At 42.8% G+C, this 15322-nt stretch overlaps 2 protein-coding genes across 2 annotated transcripts in view; both read right to left on the bottom strand.

Annotated features, from left to right (window-relative positions):
* The window catches only part of FucTB (alpha-(1,3)-fucosyltransferase 10), a 435464-nt gene that overhangs the window by 124682 nt on the left and 295460 nt on the right, over positions 1-15322 (bottom strand). The gene's annotated exons all lie outside the window — the stretch shown is intronic.
* On the bottom strand, positions 578-14288 carry LOC135711679 (uncharacterized). Its single transcript, XM_065234603.1, has 4 exons — positions 13566-14288; positions 13021-13503; positions 11887-12946; positions 578-2160 (listed from the first exon to the last, which is right to left on the bottom strand). Exons 1-4 carry the CDS (start codon positions 14037-14039, stop codon positions 698-700), a joined length of 3480 nt encoding a protein of 1159 aa, XP_065090675.1. The 5' UTR covers positions 14040-14288; the 3' UTR covers positions 578-697.

Below are 15322 nucleotides of genomic sequence, written 5' to 3'. Positions count from 1 at the left end.
GACTTTTTTCGACAAGACATTTTTAAGATGTTAGCTTTGAAAAATGTCAACAGCCCAGATTTATAAAATTCAGATTCCGGATAAAATTTTCTTGGCTCATAGACTGGACAAATTTTCCTGATTTCAAAGAAATTTTGATGCGAATATAAAATAATTCTGACTTGAATTTAAAGGAAATTCTTATAAAAATTCTTTTGAGGAGAAGCTAAAGGAAAAGAATTGTGCGGATAATGTAAAGAAAATGAAGAAGAGAGTTCCAAGTGAATTAATCATATTGTCGAGCAGTTCTGGGACCACCATCTATCTACCAGTGATTTTACGAAAATGACGCAATAAATTCCAGAATTTTCAAGCTTAGCATGAACAAGATTCTATTTTCTCGAGATTCTAGAAGAAAAATATCAAAATATTGTTCCACAGTAAAGTTCGAGTAGTAGGAATGATGTGATGTTATGTGATGTGATCCATTCCGAAATGTGTTCCAAGGAATCGCGGCAGAACAGATGAGATAAATAAGACTATAAAAACACACATGGATTTCGTACAAACACTTTTGTGTATTTATTAAAAAGGAGCAGGTAAAATACTTTCCTTACACGATGTTTAAATACAGTTAAGACTTAACGTAAAAAAACATTTAAAATAGAAAAAGTCTATTACACACAGTACCAAATTGCATTTTCTCCACCGCCCCCTTTCACCACCGCGTTACATCCGTTATCAGTACGGTTTCCTCTGGCTTTCGAAACTGATCCCCAGCGGCCTGCGTGAGGTAAATCAGTTGGCCGGAAGAGGTGCCACTACTTATTCTACTGCCTGGTCCGCCTGCCGCTTGGTTGATGTCCTTGGAGAGTACCGTAACGACCGGTGACGCATGAATCGTTCTCACTTTGCTTCCGCCTTCACTTTTGATTTTCGTTAGATCTATCACATCCGTTGCTGGGGTTTTAGCTGCCGTATTAGCCTTGGATTTTGCTTTGTCGAACGATTCGTCATCGAGTTGTACTGTCGTTTTGTGGCTGCCGGACGTAGTTTTGCTTCGGTCGTGCGTCTTCAGATGGCGCTTCATGTCCCCTCCGCAGCGGAACTTTTTCATGCAAATCGTACACGAGTACGGTTTCTCACCGGTGTGAATCATTCTGTGCGACTGAAGATACGAACTAGCCCGGAAAGCTTTGTTGCAAATATCACAAACGTGATTCTTTTCGTTTAAGTGTATTTTTCTGTGTAGCACTAGCGAGTATCGGCGTGCAAATTTCTTCCCACAAAACTCGCATTGATGCGTTTTCTCATTCGAGTGTATGGAGGATTGGTGGTACTTCATGTCACCCCACTGGCGGAATGCTCTCCCGCATTCCTCGCACTTGTAGGGCTTCTCTCCGGAATGCAACCGCTCGTGTACCTTCAATGCACTGGAAGTGAAGAAATTTTTCGGGCATTGGTTGCAGTTGTAGGGCCGTTCGTTCTTATGCTGCAACTCATGGTAACGAACTGCCGTTTTCGAATTGAAAACCTTATCACAGTCTGGTTCAGCACAGGGATACTTTTTGCCAGCCTTCTTCGACCCATCATCGTTCCCTGTTTCATCCGAAGCTTCTCCATTGGCCTTTTTCCGACCTTTCTTTTTACCCGGAGGGGCAGATAAGGTCACTACTGGTCTTGAGCTGTTAACATGATTAGGTTCACCATACCGGTGACTCACATCAACGACTTCCGCATGATCTTCACTATCATCGTTAGCCTCCAACGCATCTCCTTCACCCTCTTCATCGTCGGATACATAGAATTCTTCGTTATCATCGTCCAAGTCGCCCTCGCTAGGATCTTCGTTTGGTTTATGTTCGTCTTTTAGAAGCTTGGTCCCGTCCAATTCGTTCAACTGCGGCGCTGTAAGGTTGAACTCCACCAGCTTGGCTATCTCGTGGTTTTCGATGTCGTTCGTACTGAGGCCAAGAATTTGAATACTGTTCATGTCACAATCGTCGACAATGGTTGGCTGCGGGAGTGACTGCCCGGTTTCCAGTATGTAGGACGTTGATGGGTCGTGGTTTGGTTGGAGCGAGTGACGAAGAATCGCGTGCTGTTGAGAGTTCGAGGATAGCCGATTTGTTGATTGTTGGTGGGTGGACGGCATTTGATGCGCGGTGTGCTCCAATATATCTGGAAAAAATGGTGGAGATAATAATGTATTTAGTATTTATGGTTTTGATAAAATAGAATTTGAGAAACTATTATTAAAATGTAATAAAGAGAACCTATAGGGTGTCCTACAAAGCATAAGTACACTTTCAACATGCCGCCTTTGCGCAATTTTCGATATCGTCGAAATGCGCGGCATTTGCCCATTTATAATTTGGAAGTAAAGGCACGGTATTAACAAAGCTGGCGGCGGATTCGATTCCCCGTCTGGTCCAGAATATCTTTCGGGTTGGAAATGTTCTGTACTTCCCTGGACATAGAATGCAGCACAATATAGAAATTCATGCATTGGCTTAGAAAGCTCCCAATTAATAACTGTAGAAGTGCTTCGAGAATAATCAAGTTGAGAGCAGGCGAAAGCTCGTTTAAGAGCGTCAAAGCTAAGAAGAAGCAGAAGATTTTGATCCTCGCAATAATTTGGAGTACTTCCAAGTTTGCTGAATGTGAAGTCGTGCCAAAGACGTCAGGCGTACGCAACGATTTGTCTGAGCCTGGAAAGTTTTAGAGTTATATTCTGGTCCAGGTCCAGGCCGCAGCAGCAAATTGGAATCCACCCTCGCTCAGGAGGAACTTCGTTGGCTTGTTGGGAATGATTGAAGAAGTTTATTTTTGTGAAATCTTTGTAAGAATGTCCTGATTTTTTAAGGTCGCAGTGTTTGATGAAATCTCTCGAAACTTCTTAAACTTTTCAGAACGTTTCTGAAGTTGCCAGAACGGTATTCGAAACCATCCCAAACAATGTATGAAACCTCTCAGAACTTCTAACAAACACCTACGGCTAAAATTCTCTCAAATGTGGATCGATCGATTAATTAAAAAAAAACATGGATAATAATTCCAAGAGAATCTAATTATAGGTAAAATCTTTGCAAAATTTTAAACTTGCTTGAAGATAGTTTCAAGAGAATTCCTAAAATAATTCATGAGAATTTTTAAGAAATTTCAAAAACTTTGAGTGGATTTGTTAGGAAATTTCGAGGATATCTCCAAACAAACTCTGAGTTGTGTTCCAGGAGATTCTGAAGTAATTTCCAAGGGAATTTTAAGGAGAGTTTCAAGAGAATTCCAAGAGATCCTTCACAAAACCATTTTTAAAAAGCATTTCAAGAAAATTCTGTGGAATTCTGACGTAGAATAAAAAAAATATGGGATAACAGTTTTCTAAATTATAAATGGCATACCACAAGATTTCGAGGAATGTTCCAAACGAATTGTGATGCATATAATGGAGAGAAATTGAAGCAATTTCTCGCGAGAATTTTTAAGAATATAAAGATAAATGTAGAGCGGAGCTTCCTTTAGCTCAGTCGGTAAAGGCGCAGCTACAAAGCAAGATCATGCTGAAGGTGGCTGGGTTCGATTCCCGGTCTGGTCTAGGAATTTTTCGGGTTTGTGGAATTGTATACAGTGTATAAAACAGTTAGGGTTAAATGAGTCATTTTCATATGAATATGAACTGCCATCTGCCTCATCATCCACTGCGAGATTCACTGTCTCGTGAGAATCTGAATGATTGAGAAGTAAACGAGTCACTGACAGCCAAGCACTCAGTCAGCACGTTTATTCTTCCGTGATGGTACCCAATCCTTGTTTTGAATGAATGAGCGTACATTTTCTATAGAAACATGCTTTAATTGCATGCTGTTTGAGCGAAGGCAAGCGGTGTGAGTCGCCTGTTCGTGAGTGACTGAATGTTTTTGTTGGCTCTTTCATTGTCTCGTTCTTTACCGCTTTGAACAAACGATATGGACAGAGCAATTAATTGAATAGTGCAGTGCCTTCACACTCAGCCTAAGCAGTCAATAATTTTACGCTCTGATTGTATATAGAAAGTAGAAAGCGAGCAAAGGACAATTTTGAGGAAGACACGAATCGGGTCGAGCATCCTTTATCAAATCAAGAAGAAGACTGGCAACTCTGCCAGAATCCAAGCGACAGATACAGTAGCGCTGCGCTCGAGCGAAGGTGGAAGTAACGCATAGAGAAATGAGCAAATACACAAACCATTCTTCTGAGGTTGTAATCTTTGCTATCCAATTCGTTCGAAGCATTTACCTTTTCGCGTTAGATGACGCGATTGTGCCGGTCTCATAGCGGTCGTATGAGAAAATGGTAGAGTTGCCAGTCTTCTTGATATGTTGTCTTCGCTTTTATCAAATTCATTCGTTGATGAAGGATGATGAGGGGTGGAATTTTTCACAACCTGGAAATTTCCCTACTGATCTACTGGGTGTTGTGAATGGACTGAATGGAAGGTACCGTGGCGCAATCCTACGATCACACTGTTCAGCGCTGCCTACAAGATTCTCTCTCAAATACTATGCTCACCGAAGAAACGACGTGACAGCTCATACAAGCTACTTTCAAATTCGTGTCCAAGACGCCATATTTAAAATATGTAAAAACTACCGACATCTACTCATCCGATCGCGTCATACCATGAGCAAGGACACGAATCCTCGTATAATTTATATTGCCTTGGTTTAAAATGGACCATATTTTCACGATCCGGCAAGTTTACAGAAATGCCGCGAATACAACTTGCCCTACTACCCGCGCATAATTTATTCATTGATTTCAAATCAGCATACGACATAATCGATCAAGATCAGCTATGGCAAAATATGCACGAATACGGATGTCCGGATAAACTGACGCAATTGAACCGAGTCCCTTCGAATCTCAAAGAAGATTACAGCAAGGTGATGGGCTTTCGTGAGAGGAAGAGGTTCAAGAGAAGATAGTGTTATTCTCGCACCCCGAGTTCGGATTGACGGCGATATCGGGGTGGTTGATGAGTTCGTGTATTTGGGCTCACTGGTGACCACCGATAATTGGCGTTGACGGCGACTCTGTAGCTCTTTACTCCTATGGAAAATCGCGTAAGCAAACGTCGGACAGTGCGTGAAACATGGCGGCTTTTGTACTATCTCTTTACTCCACCGAAAATTCCCGTAAGATACTGTCAATTTTTGCTAGAAGAGACGATTTTCCAACGGTTCCGTCAACGCCAATGACACCAGCAGAGTAATCCAAAGCATACTTTGTACTCCACAGGACGTCAAATAAAGTTCGCCGCAAAACGAAGTTCACACTAAAGGCCCAAACGCAATCTGGACGGAAGCGGAACGGAAACGGAAAGTTTGACAGTTGTCACAAATGACATCAAGAAGCCTAACCGATGTCTATTTGGTTCTAACTAGTTTTCAATCCGACAAGTAGGCTTACTCAGCTCGGGCTTTTCCGCTGCCGATGCCGTTCCGTTTCCGCTGTCATTGCGCTTGGGCCTTAAAAGGCTCTGAACCATTTGGTGGATTATTTTAACTTTTGGTTAAAATTTGACAGATGGAAAGTTATCGATTAACCCTGCTATCCGAGCGTGGTTATTTCTGACAAACAAGAAGTTAAGTTTTTTACAACCGTGGGTTGAAAACCGGTCAATCGACAGCACGGGGATTTTCGAACATAGAAAATAACAAGGTACAAAGACAAAGCTTTTGGTATTGTTTGTATGGTGTTTTTGCGCTGGTTTGATTAATGGTTTTTTAGCATACGGGTTAGCGAAAAATTATTTTCTCCGTTGTGTATCGTTGCATAAACACGTCAGCAATCAGCGAGAAGTGAAGTTCGTCGTGGAAATATTGTTTATAGTGTATATTTCGAGTTGTGAAATAAGTGCTGAATCAATTTCGTATCGGAAATCTTGTGTTTACTGCTGTGTTATTGTTATCAAGATCAGACGCACTGCTGAATCCACCTCCACCGTTCGAGTGACGAGCGTATTAGAGCATCTCCACACGCGTGTTCAGTTGCTATCATGTTCATCATGAGTTCTGCTTGTGACAAATGCGCAAAACCTGTTAAAGGCGATGAAGAGTTACATACACATGAGGTGCGCGAACACGAAGCTGAACAAGGCTTCCCAGACAACCAAAATGCACATATATTCAAAGTTGTTTTCGTGATATACAAACATATATACAAACAAACAATTCGTATAGAATGCAAAGAAATGGCTTATACGTACAAAAGTGGAGGCCATATACGTGCATATTTTAATTTAATTTTAAACGAGTTGATTTAACATCATATACGATTTAATCTGTAATAACAAATTCATTTTGAAAAGTCTTACGATGTAATCTGATTTAATTTGTGATTCAGTACGAGGGAAAAATGAGTCATCGCATATAAGTCGGAAATATGCATTCTATACGATTTAACTTAAACATAATGCGAAGTATGCCATTCTTATATGCGATTTTGACTTAAACTGTAGCAATTTACGATACTGTCTGTACATTGTTATACGACTTCTGGTTGTCTGGGTTTTCTGAACATTATCCACTCAAGTCCGAACTTGTACTGGATGTGTGACGAGTGCGTAACTTTGATGAAATGTGCCAGATTTAAAACAACAGTCTCGTCGTTTGGAAGCGCAATCAACTTTATTACCGAGAGGCAAGAAATTGCACATGCTGAGATCAGACAGGAAATGGCCAAATAAGGACAGCAAATTGCTATATTGACGAGACGAATAGCGTCATCCTCTCCGACAAATCTGGATTCCGGAAATATCACCCGTCAACCCCCATTGAAACGTCGCCGTGATGAAGCCCTACTGACTAGCAAACCACTTGTTGGTGGTACTAAAGCGGTGACTGATGCTGATGTTCGGACTGTTCCTGAGCCTACTGAGTTGTTTTGGCTGTACCTCTCCCGTGTGCACCCTAGCGTGAAACCGGAATCAATTGAGAAGCTAGTCAAAACTAGCGTTCAGTGCGAAGATCCGGTAAAGGTTGTGCCGCTTGTGAAAAAGGGATCCGATACGAGTCGAATGAGCTTTATTTCGTACAAGGTCGGAATGGTTACAAAACTACGCAAAATTGCTTTGAGTTCGGATACTTGGCCAGAGGGGATGTACCGCGAATTCGAGGACACAAGTTCAAAAAACATGTGGTTGCCTCGTTTGAACACGCCGACCATCACAATCTCTCCTGTTCCGGGTCCTTCGGATTATTCCACTCCCGTCACCGGAATGGATGGCATCTAATTCCGAGTTACATGCAGCGTTGCACAATCGAAGCTGCAGCATCACTTGATGAAGTCGATTTTATTCCCAATTCCTGTAAACCAGAACGCACTATGGGGGACCTCGTTCCGCTCTATCCGGTCGCGCACGCTGTTTCCAGTCATCATAGTCGTTCTGGCCCTGCGGTCGAGTATGGCGGTGAGGTCCCCCAACCTTCATGTTCAGGCAAGTATGCTTCTAGTAGCAACAGGTATTTGTCTGATCAGTTTTCGAGTTCCAGTGTTACGCCTCTAGATACAAAATCCTTCACCGACTTCCTCCTGTTGAGTAGCATTTCTGTTGCCAACGGCATTAAACAACCACTGTACAGCATGAGTCACCAAACTTCACGCCCGGGTCGCACTATGGACTGCATTTTGGAAGCCTCTGGTTCCTCTAGTCCAGTCCCGCTGATTCCTGCCACCGGTCATCACAGTCGTCCCGGTCCTGTGACTAGATGTGGATCAGGGGTCTTCCAGCTTGCTTCAACAGGCAAGTACAAATGTGATCAAGACAATTCTTCGCCTGATATGCCTTCAAGTTACAGCACGTCTTGCATTTCCAATGTTGCTTATTTCAATCCTGAACATCACGGTCTGCAGTCCACCGATGACGGCTTCCTTTATAACACCGATTCTGAACATACTGCACCGAATCGTAGCTGCCACGTTTCTGAAACTGTCAGCCCAGAACGCATTGCCTACCGCCCCATGGAAGCTCCTAAGCCTCTCAACGCAGTCGTGTGTACTAATTCCTACCATCGTAGTTGTTCTGACCCTGTGGTTGAGAACGGTGAAGGGGTATTCCAACCTTTGATTTCAGGCAAGTATGCGTTTATTGAAACCAATTCCTCGTCTGATCAGCCTCCACGTTTCAGCGCAACATCTTCTTCACCACCGACTGAACCTTGCCTTTTCGATTGCCAACCTATGTTATCCGATGGACTTGTGGTGTATTATCAAAATGTTAGTGGCTTGCGAACTAAAATTGACGACTTATTCTTGACTGCTGTTGAGTCCAACTACGATGCAATAGTTCTTACCGAGACCTGGCTAGATGATCGACTTCACTCAGCACAATTATTTGGCAGTAGGTTCTCAGTTTTTCGTAATGACCGTAACCGGATGAACAGTGTCAAATCACGCGGTGGTGGCTTCTTGATTGCGGTTTCCAAACGACTGAACTGTTGCCTCGATCCTGCTCCGGTTAGTACTTCTCTTGAGCAGTTATGGGTGAAGATTACGACGTCACACAACATGATAAGCATCGGCGTTATGTACCTTCCTCCTGACCGTAAATCTAATTTGAGCTGCGTTGAGAACCATATCAGTTCCATTGGTGCTGTATTGTCCCGATTACATCACAACGATCTAGCTCTGTTATTTGGCGACTATAACCAGTCTGGGCTTGTTTGGAATATTTCCGCGAATGATCATCCAACCATTGACATTCTTCGGTCGTACATGCCTGCTTCCTGCTGTGCTCTTTTGGATGGTTTTAGCCTGCATGGTTTAATGCAAATTAATTCTGTACCAAACAGAAACTCTCGGCTGCTTGATCTTGTGTTGGTGAACGAAGCCGCCGCACTAGAGTGCAGTGTCACTGAGGCATCTGAGCCTCTGATACATCTAGACGCCGATCATCCAGCGTTGGAAACATTCATCAATCGATCAGTTCCTGTTCTCTATGAAAACATCGTTGATGTACAAAGCCTGGACTTTCGTAGAACTGACTACGTCGCATTGAATCACTCACTGGCCCAGGTAGATTGGCAGTCGTTTGACTTGTGTTCGTCCATTGATGAAGCCGTTAACTATTTCGACGAAGTTGTTAGCCGATTAATAATGGATTGTGTGCCTCTGAGGAGACCTGCTCCAAAACCTGCATGGTCCAATGCTCGATTACAAAACTTTGAAGCGTGTGAGATCGAAGGCTCTTCGAAAATACAGCCAGTCCCGTAATCCATTCACCAAACGATTATTTTCGTTAGCAAGTAATTGCTACCGAATGTACAACGGTTTTCTATACAAGAAGTACTCGAGACGTATGCAGACCAATCTCCGGCGTAATCCTAAGCTATTCTGGACGCTTGTGAAGACAAAAAGGAAAGAGGATGGGCTACCGGTTGAAATTCATCTAAGCGATAAAAGAGCCAACACTTCTTTAGAGAAATGTTACCTCCTAGCTGAGCATTTCAAGAGTGTTTTCAACGATTCAACGGCATCGTTAAGCCAAGTTGCTGAAGAGATCAAAGATACTCCCAGTGACGCGTTCAGCTTTGATATTTTCACGGTCACATTGGACCTCGTCGACTCTGCCATCCAGAAGCTGAAATTCTCGAACGCTGTTGGGCCTGACGGCATTCCATCGTCCATACTCAAAAGATGCTCAACAGAGCTTTCCTCTCCGCTTTCAAAGCTGTTCAATATTTCGTTACAACAACGTGTATTTCTCTCTCGTTGGAAATCTTCGTTCATGTTCCCGATTTTCAAGATAGGAGACAAACAAAATGTGGAGAATTACCGAGGAATTACTTCACTTTGTGCCTGCTCGAAAGTATTCGAGATAATCATCAACGACGCTTTATTTGCCAGCTGTAGAAACTACATTTCTCCTGACCAACATTGTTTCCACCCCAAACGTTCGGTCTCAACAAACCTCGCTCCTTTCATTTCCCTATGCCTACGGAATATGGAGGCAGGGGCACAGGTGGACGTCGTATACACGGATCTCAAGGCTGCTTTCGACCGGGTTGATCATGCCATTCTAATTGCCAAACTTGAGAAGCTTGGTGTTTTTCATGGACTCACTCGTTGGTTTGAATCGTATCTTACCAATCGAGAGTTTTGTGTGAAAATCGGGTCTGATCAATCGGAATATTTTTCAAACAACTCAGGCATTCCTCAAGGCAGCAATTTGGGACCGCTGCTATTCTCCATATTCATTAACGAAATCGGTTTGATACTTCCAACTGGCTGCCGGTCATTCTATGCAGATGATGTCAAGATGTACGTGGTTGTGCGATGCTTCACTGACTGCCTGCGGTTGCAGCACCTGATCGATAGTTTCAAAGAGTGGTGCTCTAGGAATTTTCTCACGTTGAGTGTTCAAAAATGCAATATCATCACTTTCCATCGCAAGCTAAAACCTATTGCATTCAATTATACGATCGATAACCAACCTCTGCAGCATGTGGACAACGTTCGCGATCTAGGAATTACACTTGATTCTGCTTTGACATTTAAGCTACATTACACGGATATCAAAGCAAAAGCTAACAGGCAACTCGGATTCATCTTTAAGATCTCTGATGAGTTTCGGGATCCTACCTGCCTGACAGCTCTATATTGTTCTCTAGTGCGATCGATCTTGAAATTTGGTGTAGGTAGTAGTATGGTGTCCGTATGAAACAGTTTGGATAGCGAGGATCGAGTCTGTTCAGAGGAAATTCGTTCGTTACGCTCTTCGCCACCTTCCTTGATACGATCCTACGAACCTTCCACCCTAAGAAGATCGTTGCCAACTACTGCGTATTGAAAGTCTTGAACGTAGGCGGAAGATTAACCAGGCAGTTTTTGCAGCAAAAATGCTGATAAGCGAAATCGACTCTCCCGGGATTTTGGCTGAATTCGAAATCTATGCACCTGAACGAGTTCTACGATCGAGAAGTTTCCTGCATCTCGGACCCCGTTCAGCTAATTACGGATTACATGATCCAATACGGTTCATGTCTGCCCGTTTCAATGAATTCTATGTTTTTTTTCGATTTCAACTGCACAGTGGAAACATTTCGTCAACGGATTCAACGTAGTCTGCTGGATAGGTGACGATACGGTTCGACACATGCAACTGCTTTCAATCAGCAAATTGTTGCAAGACGGTGAGTAGCTGTTCATTAATGTACATCTGATGAATTTTGCTACCTGTTTCCTTTTTTGTTCCCGATCAAGTCTGCGATGACGGCCTCGACTGATCCAAGGACAACTCCATGCCATAGGACGAGGTTATTTTTTTATGATGAAGACCATAGTATTATTATTTTTATAATTGATGTGTTTTTCTGTCCTTTTTATATTGTTCCTTGTATTTTGAAAAGATATGGGGGTTTTACGCCTATTTGCGCAAATATTTGCCAAATAGGCTTTTCCCCATCAATCTTCATTTAGACAACAAAAATCCGATGAAGAGAATAATAAATAAATAAATAAACTTTCGAAATGTCACTTTTAACCACGAGTTAAATTTAACTTGGCAAATGGTTCACAGCCTAAGGCCACGGCCAGGGTAGACGCGACACGCGACGCGACGCGATGCGACTCACGCAAGGAATAATAATAAATAATAAGATTCTTTTGAATTGGTCGCGTCGCGTCGCGAATCGCGTCTACCCTGGCCGTACCCTAAGACTCCAGGAAGCCATGATTCTGGTTAATTTCATTCGGACTAGTAAGTGCAGGCGTTATGTTCCGGTTGGATCGTAATATCAAATAAGAAGAAGGAGGGCCAAGTCCCATTAGAACTTCAGATCGATTGGACGTTTTATGATTGACTTATAGAAACAATTTAAAAAATGACATTTGCCATCTCTAACCCAATACACCCCGCGCTCCACTCACCTTGTTCCTGGAAGTCCGACTTGTTGAGAAACAGCACAAAGTTGTCGTTTCCTGTGTTGATGTGAATCTCCTGTGCATCCAGATCGCTGGCAAAATCAATCGCTTTCACCATTTCGGACTGTACTACCGTTGGTATCTGCTGCTGCTGCTGAGTTTGGAACCATGCTTTATCATCCACTGTGCTGCGTCCCATGCTGAGTCCAAGACCATCGTTAGTATCCGTATCGACGGCTTCCTGCACTTTCTGTACAACATTTCGGATGCCTTCCAACATGTCTTCGGTCTCGCTAAACTCTCCGGCTGCTTCAGTATCGGTACAAACCGGCACTGTTGTTTGCTGCTGAGGGTTGACAATCACGTCAGTGCCAAGCTGATTTTGTTGCTGATAAAGACGATCGCTTTCGGTGTGGTTGACGACTTGCGAGGTGAAAGCTGTCTGATGATTGGGTTGGTAGTTTAATCCTTGTGCTAAGTCCTCGGAAGTAGACCGAGAAGATTTGTCATTCTGCAGCTTCTTGGTATGTTTCACTCGTGGAAGTTTTGGTTTCTTCTTCGGGTCATTTCCTTTGCCATCATCGAGTGGACTTCCCGTCAAGGGTTCGTAGTGACCTTTTAGATGAGTAAAAAAAATCAACTGATCTTCAAACGATTCACTGCAAAGTTGGCAGGCAAATGCCTTAGGTTTTTCCTTGACGGTGCCCGTATTCTGCTGACTTTGGTGATCATTGGAAATGACCGAATCCCGATGGAACTGATCCGGGTGGTTTGTACTCTTCGAAACGACCAATTTCTTGGCAAGTCGCTTCTTGTGAGGCAGGTAGGTGTTAGCGAAGTGACTGTTGGTATTATGTCCTGTCCCGGACTCGATGTCGTCTTCATCATCGGAACGAGGTTCGCACTCCATGAGATCTTCTCTGGAGATGAACCCCTCAGTGGATACGCTATCGGAGGGTGGCCTTTCAAGGACAGTATTTTGTTGCGATGGAGCCATTTGATAGGCAAGATATCGCTTAGGAGATTCAACACGTTTGATGGGCGCCAGTGGGGGCATTTGAATGCACTAAGGATAGAAAAGAAATCAAAATGGTAATCCCGGTTGAATTCCGTTGCACATTCTATTAGGTCTTAACTTACATTCTGGCTTGTTGCGGTACTAATCGCAATATTTGTACTGGCGGTAGCTGATGAAGCAACGTGAAATAATTTAGGGGGAACGCAATCGTTTTGCAACATAGGATGGATTGACGAAAGGTGCGTTTGATTCGGTTGTTGCTGTGGTTGTTGTTGCTGCTGTGGCTGTGATAGTGACTGTTGCTGGAGCTGTGTTGTATTTTGTATTATCTGATGAGAAACTGCTACCGGAGCATGGTGATGAGAGTGATGGTGATGATGAGGATGATGATGATGATGATGATGCGTGCCATGGTGGGTAGTGAGAATATTTCCCGAACTATTTAGATTGGCCATATTGGGGTGCGTCGTATTGAGAAGTTGATCTTGATGATGGTAGTGAATGAAGTTACTTCCAGATGTGGCAACAGGCATGTGATTGACATTGGCCAATTGTGATTGGGTTAGCTTGTCGTGATCACTCAACGAATTAACGGAAGACATATCCTAAAATATACGATTAAAATAATAAACGTCAATCACCAAGAAAAATCTCACAAATGACTCACCTTAGGATTCGTAACAATGACCGGTGCTTCATGGGATATCTGTGTGGTCGGCTTGTTGACGAATTGAAGAAATAGTTTTCGATCATTCTCCGAAGTTTGCAAGGTACTCGCATCGACCAGCGTTTGAAGGTCTTCGGCCGTGTAGGTTTGAATACTGTTGTGATGATCCATTAAGTTTGTTGTTTGCTGGTGAAACTGATTGTTCGGTGTAGATGGTCCTGGGTTGCTGATATAGTCCACCAGTAACCCATTAGGCAGATGATTTGATAGTAGATCTGCACCCAACAGGGAGCTTTCGATGTATTCCTGTTCACGGCTGCTGGATGCTGGAGGAATCGTAATGAAATGCAACGTTCCATTTTCGACGTTATGAATCGTTCGAAGCACTCCTTTGGATAGATCCTCTTGTAGATGATGAGTACCAGTTCCCATTTCCAGATGATCCATTATGCTGCGATGATGAGATTCCTCCATGTTTCCGATTCTGTTGCTGATGTTGGAAGCGAGAGTAGCGATTTCAAGGTCGTAAATGTAGCAGAATCAGAAAACAGTCAAAAATGCACTAAAATTGGTAATTCTTCAACAAATTTCACTGCCTGTCACTGCTTCACTACTATCACGTTACGAAAAATTTGATGTTGTTGCCGGGAAGTAACATTTTAGCAAATAAATCGAAATCTTCCGTAAAATTAAAATGCGACTCCCGTGAACATCAACAAATTGGTGTTTGACATATTTTTCTGACATAATATCAAAGATATCGTAGTTGAATTCAACACTGGAAGCGGGTTTGTAAACAAGCACCCGTGCACGAAAACCTCGATGCAAACCGAAGAAAAAAAAAAAATCACCACAAAGGGCTGTTCAAATATTACGTCATAATGCCTTTTGATCCAAACGAGGATCCAAATTCAAATTCGAGTTCAAATTATGTTACATTCAGGCATAACATTTGATAACGGCACAAAAGAATTTGTAAACAAACTTTCTAAGGTCCTTTAAACGCGAACCAAAGTACGCCCACGCAAACCAACAACATCATCGGATAGGGGCAACTATCACCTTTCCGAAAGTGGTATTGGTTTGCGTGGGCGTACTTTAGTTCGTAAAGGGCCTTAGAAAGTTTGTTTACAAATACTTTTGTGCCGTTATCAAATGTTATACCTGACATATCATTTTAATCTAGGTGCTTCAGCTCGAGCTTCATCTACTACCACCGACGAACCGACATGCCACTGGAGCATTAAGTTAGTCCGCAACGAGGTCCGCAATTAAATTTGTCAGATGAGCGATTTGATCTGTCAAACGGGCGATCAGATCTGTCAAGCGACGTGAGACGCATACCAAGAAAATAAAATTTTACGTGTGTTCGTGTCGTTGCCCAAGTAACATTTTAAGTTTTATAGTGGTTTTAAAGCATGCTACAAGTCAAAATCATATTCTATAGAGCCCTCATTAAACCAAAATTGTTACTTGCACGGTAACCAGCGCGCCGCCGGGATGTTCTGAGGCATCCCTAATAAAAATAATCATTAACGACGTGTTTGGGGTATCATCCAAACCATTTGTGGGATAGTTTATCCATCCGGGATAAAGTTCTTTTATGGTATTTGTTTACTAGGGATAACATCTCTGATCACGCCTTCCTACGCAAGGGAAGTAAAACCATAGAGGTAAAGCCGTTGGTCCCCGGTTCATGAGTTGATGGATCGATACACGAAACGAAAATCAATTATTTTATTCATGTGTTTCACTTA

This window comes from Ochlerotatus camptorhynchus, unplaced genomic scaffold (genome assembly GCF_037179485.1).
Source record: "Ochlerotatus camptorhynchus isolate MF236.1 unplaced genomic scaffold, CSIRO-AGI_Acam_v1.1 ptg000038l, whole genome shotgun sequence".
NCBI classification, from domain to species: domain Eukaryota; kingdom Metazoa; phylum Arthropoda; class Insecta; order Diptera; family Culicidae; genus Ochlerotatus; species Ochlerotatus camptorhynchus.
Note: the sequence above shows the minus strand (reverse complement) of the source record. Positions and strands in the feature narration are given on the sequence as shown.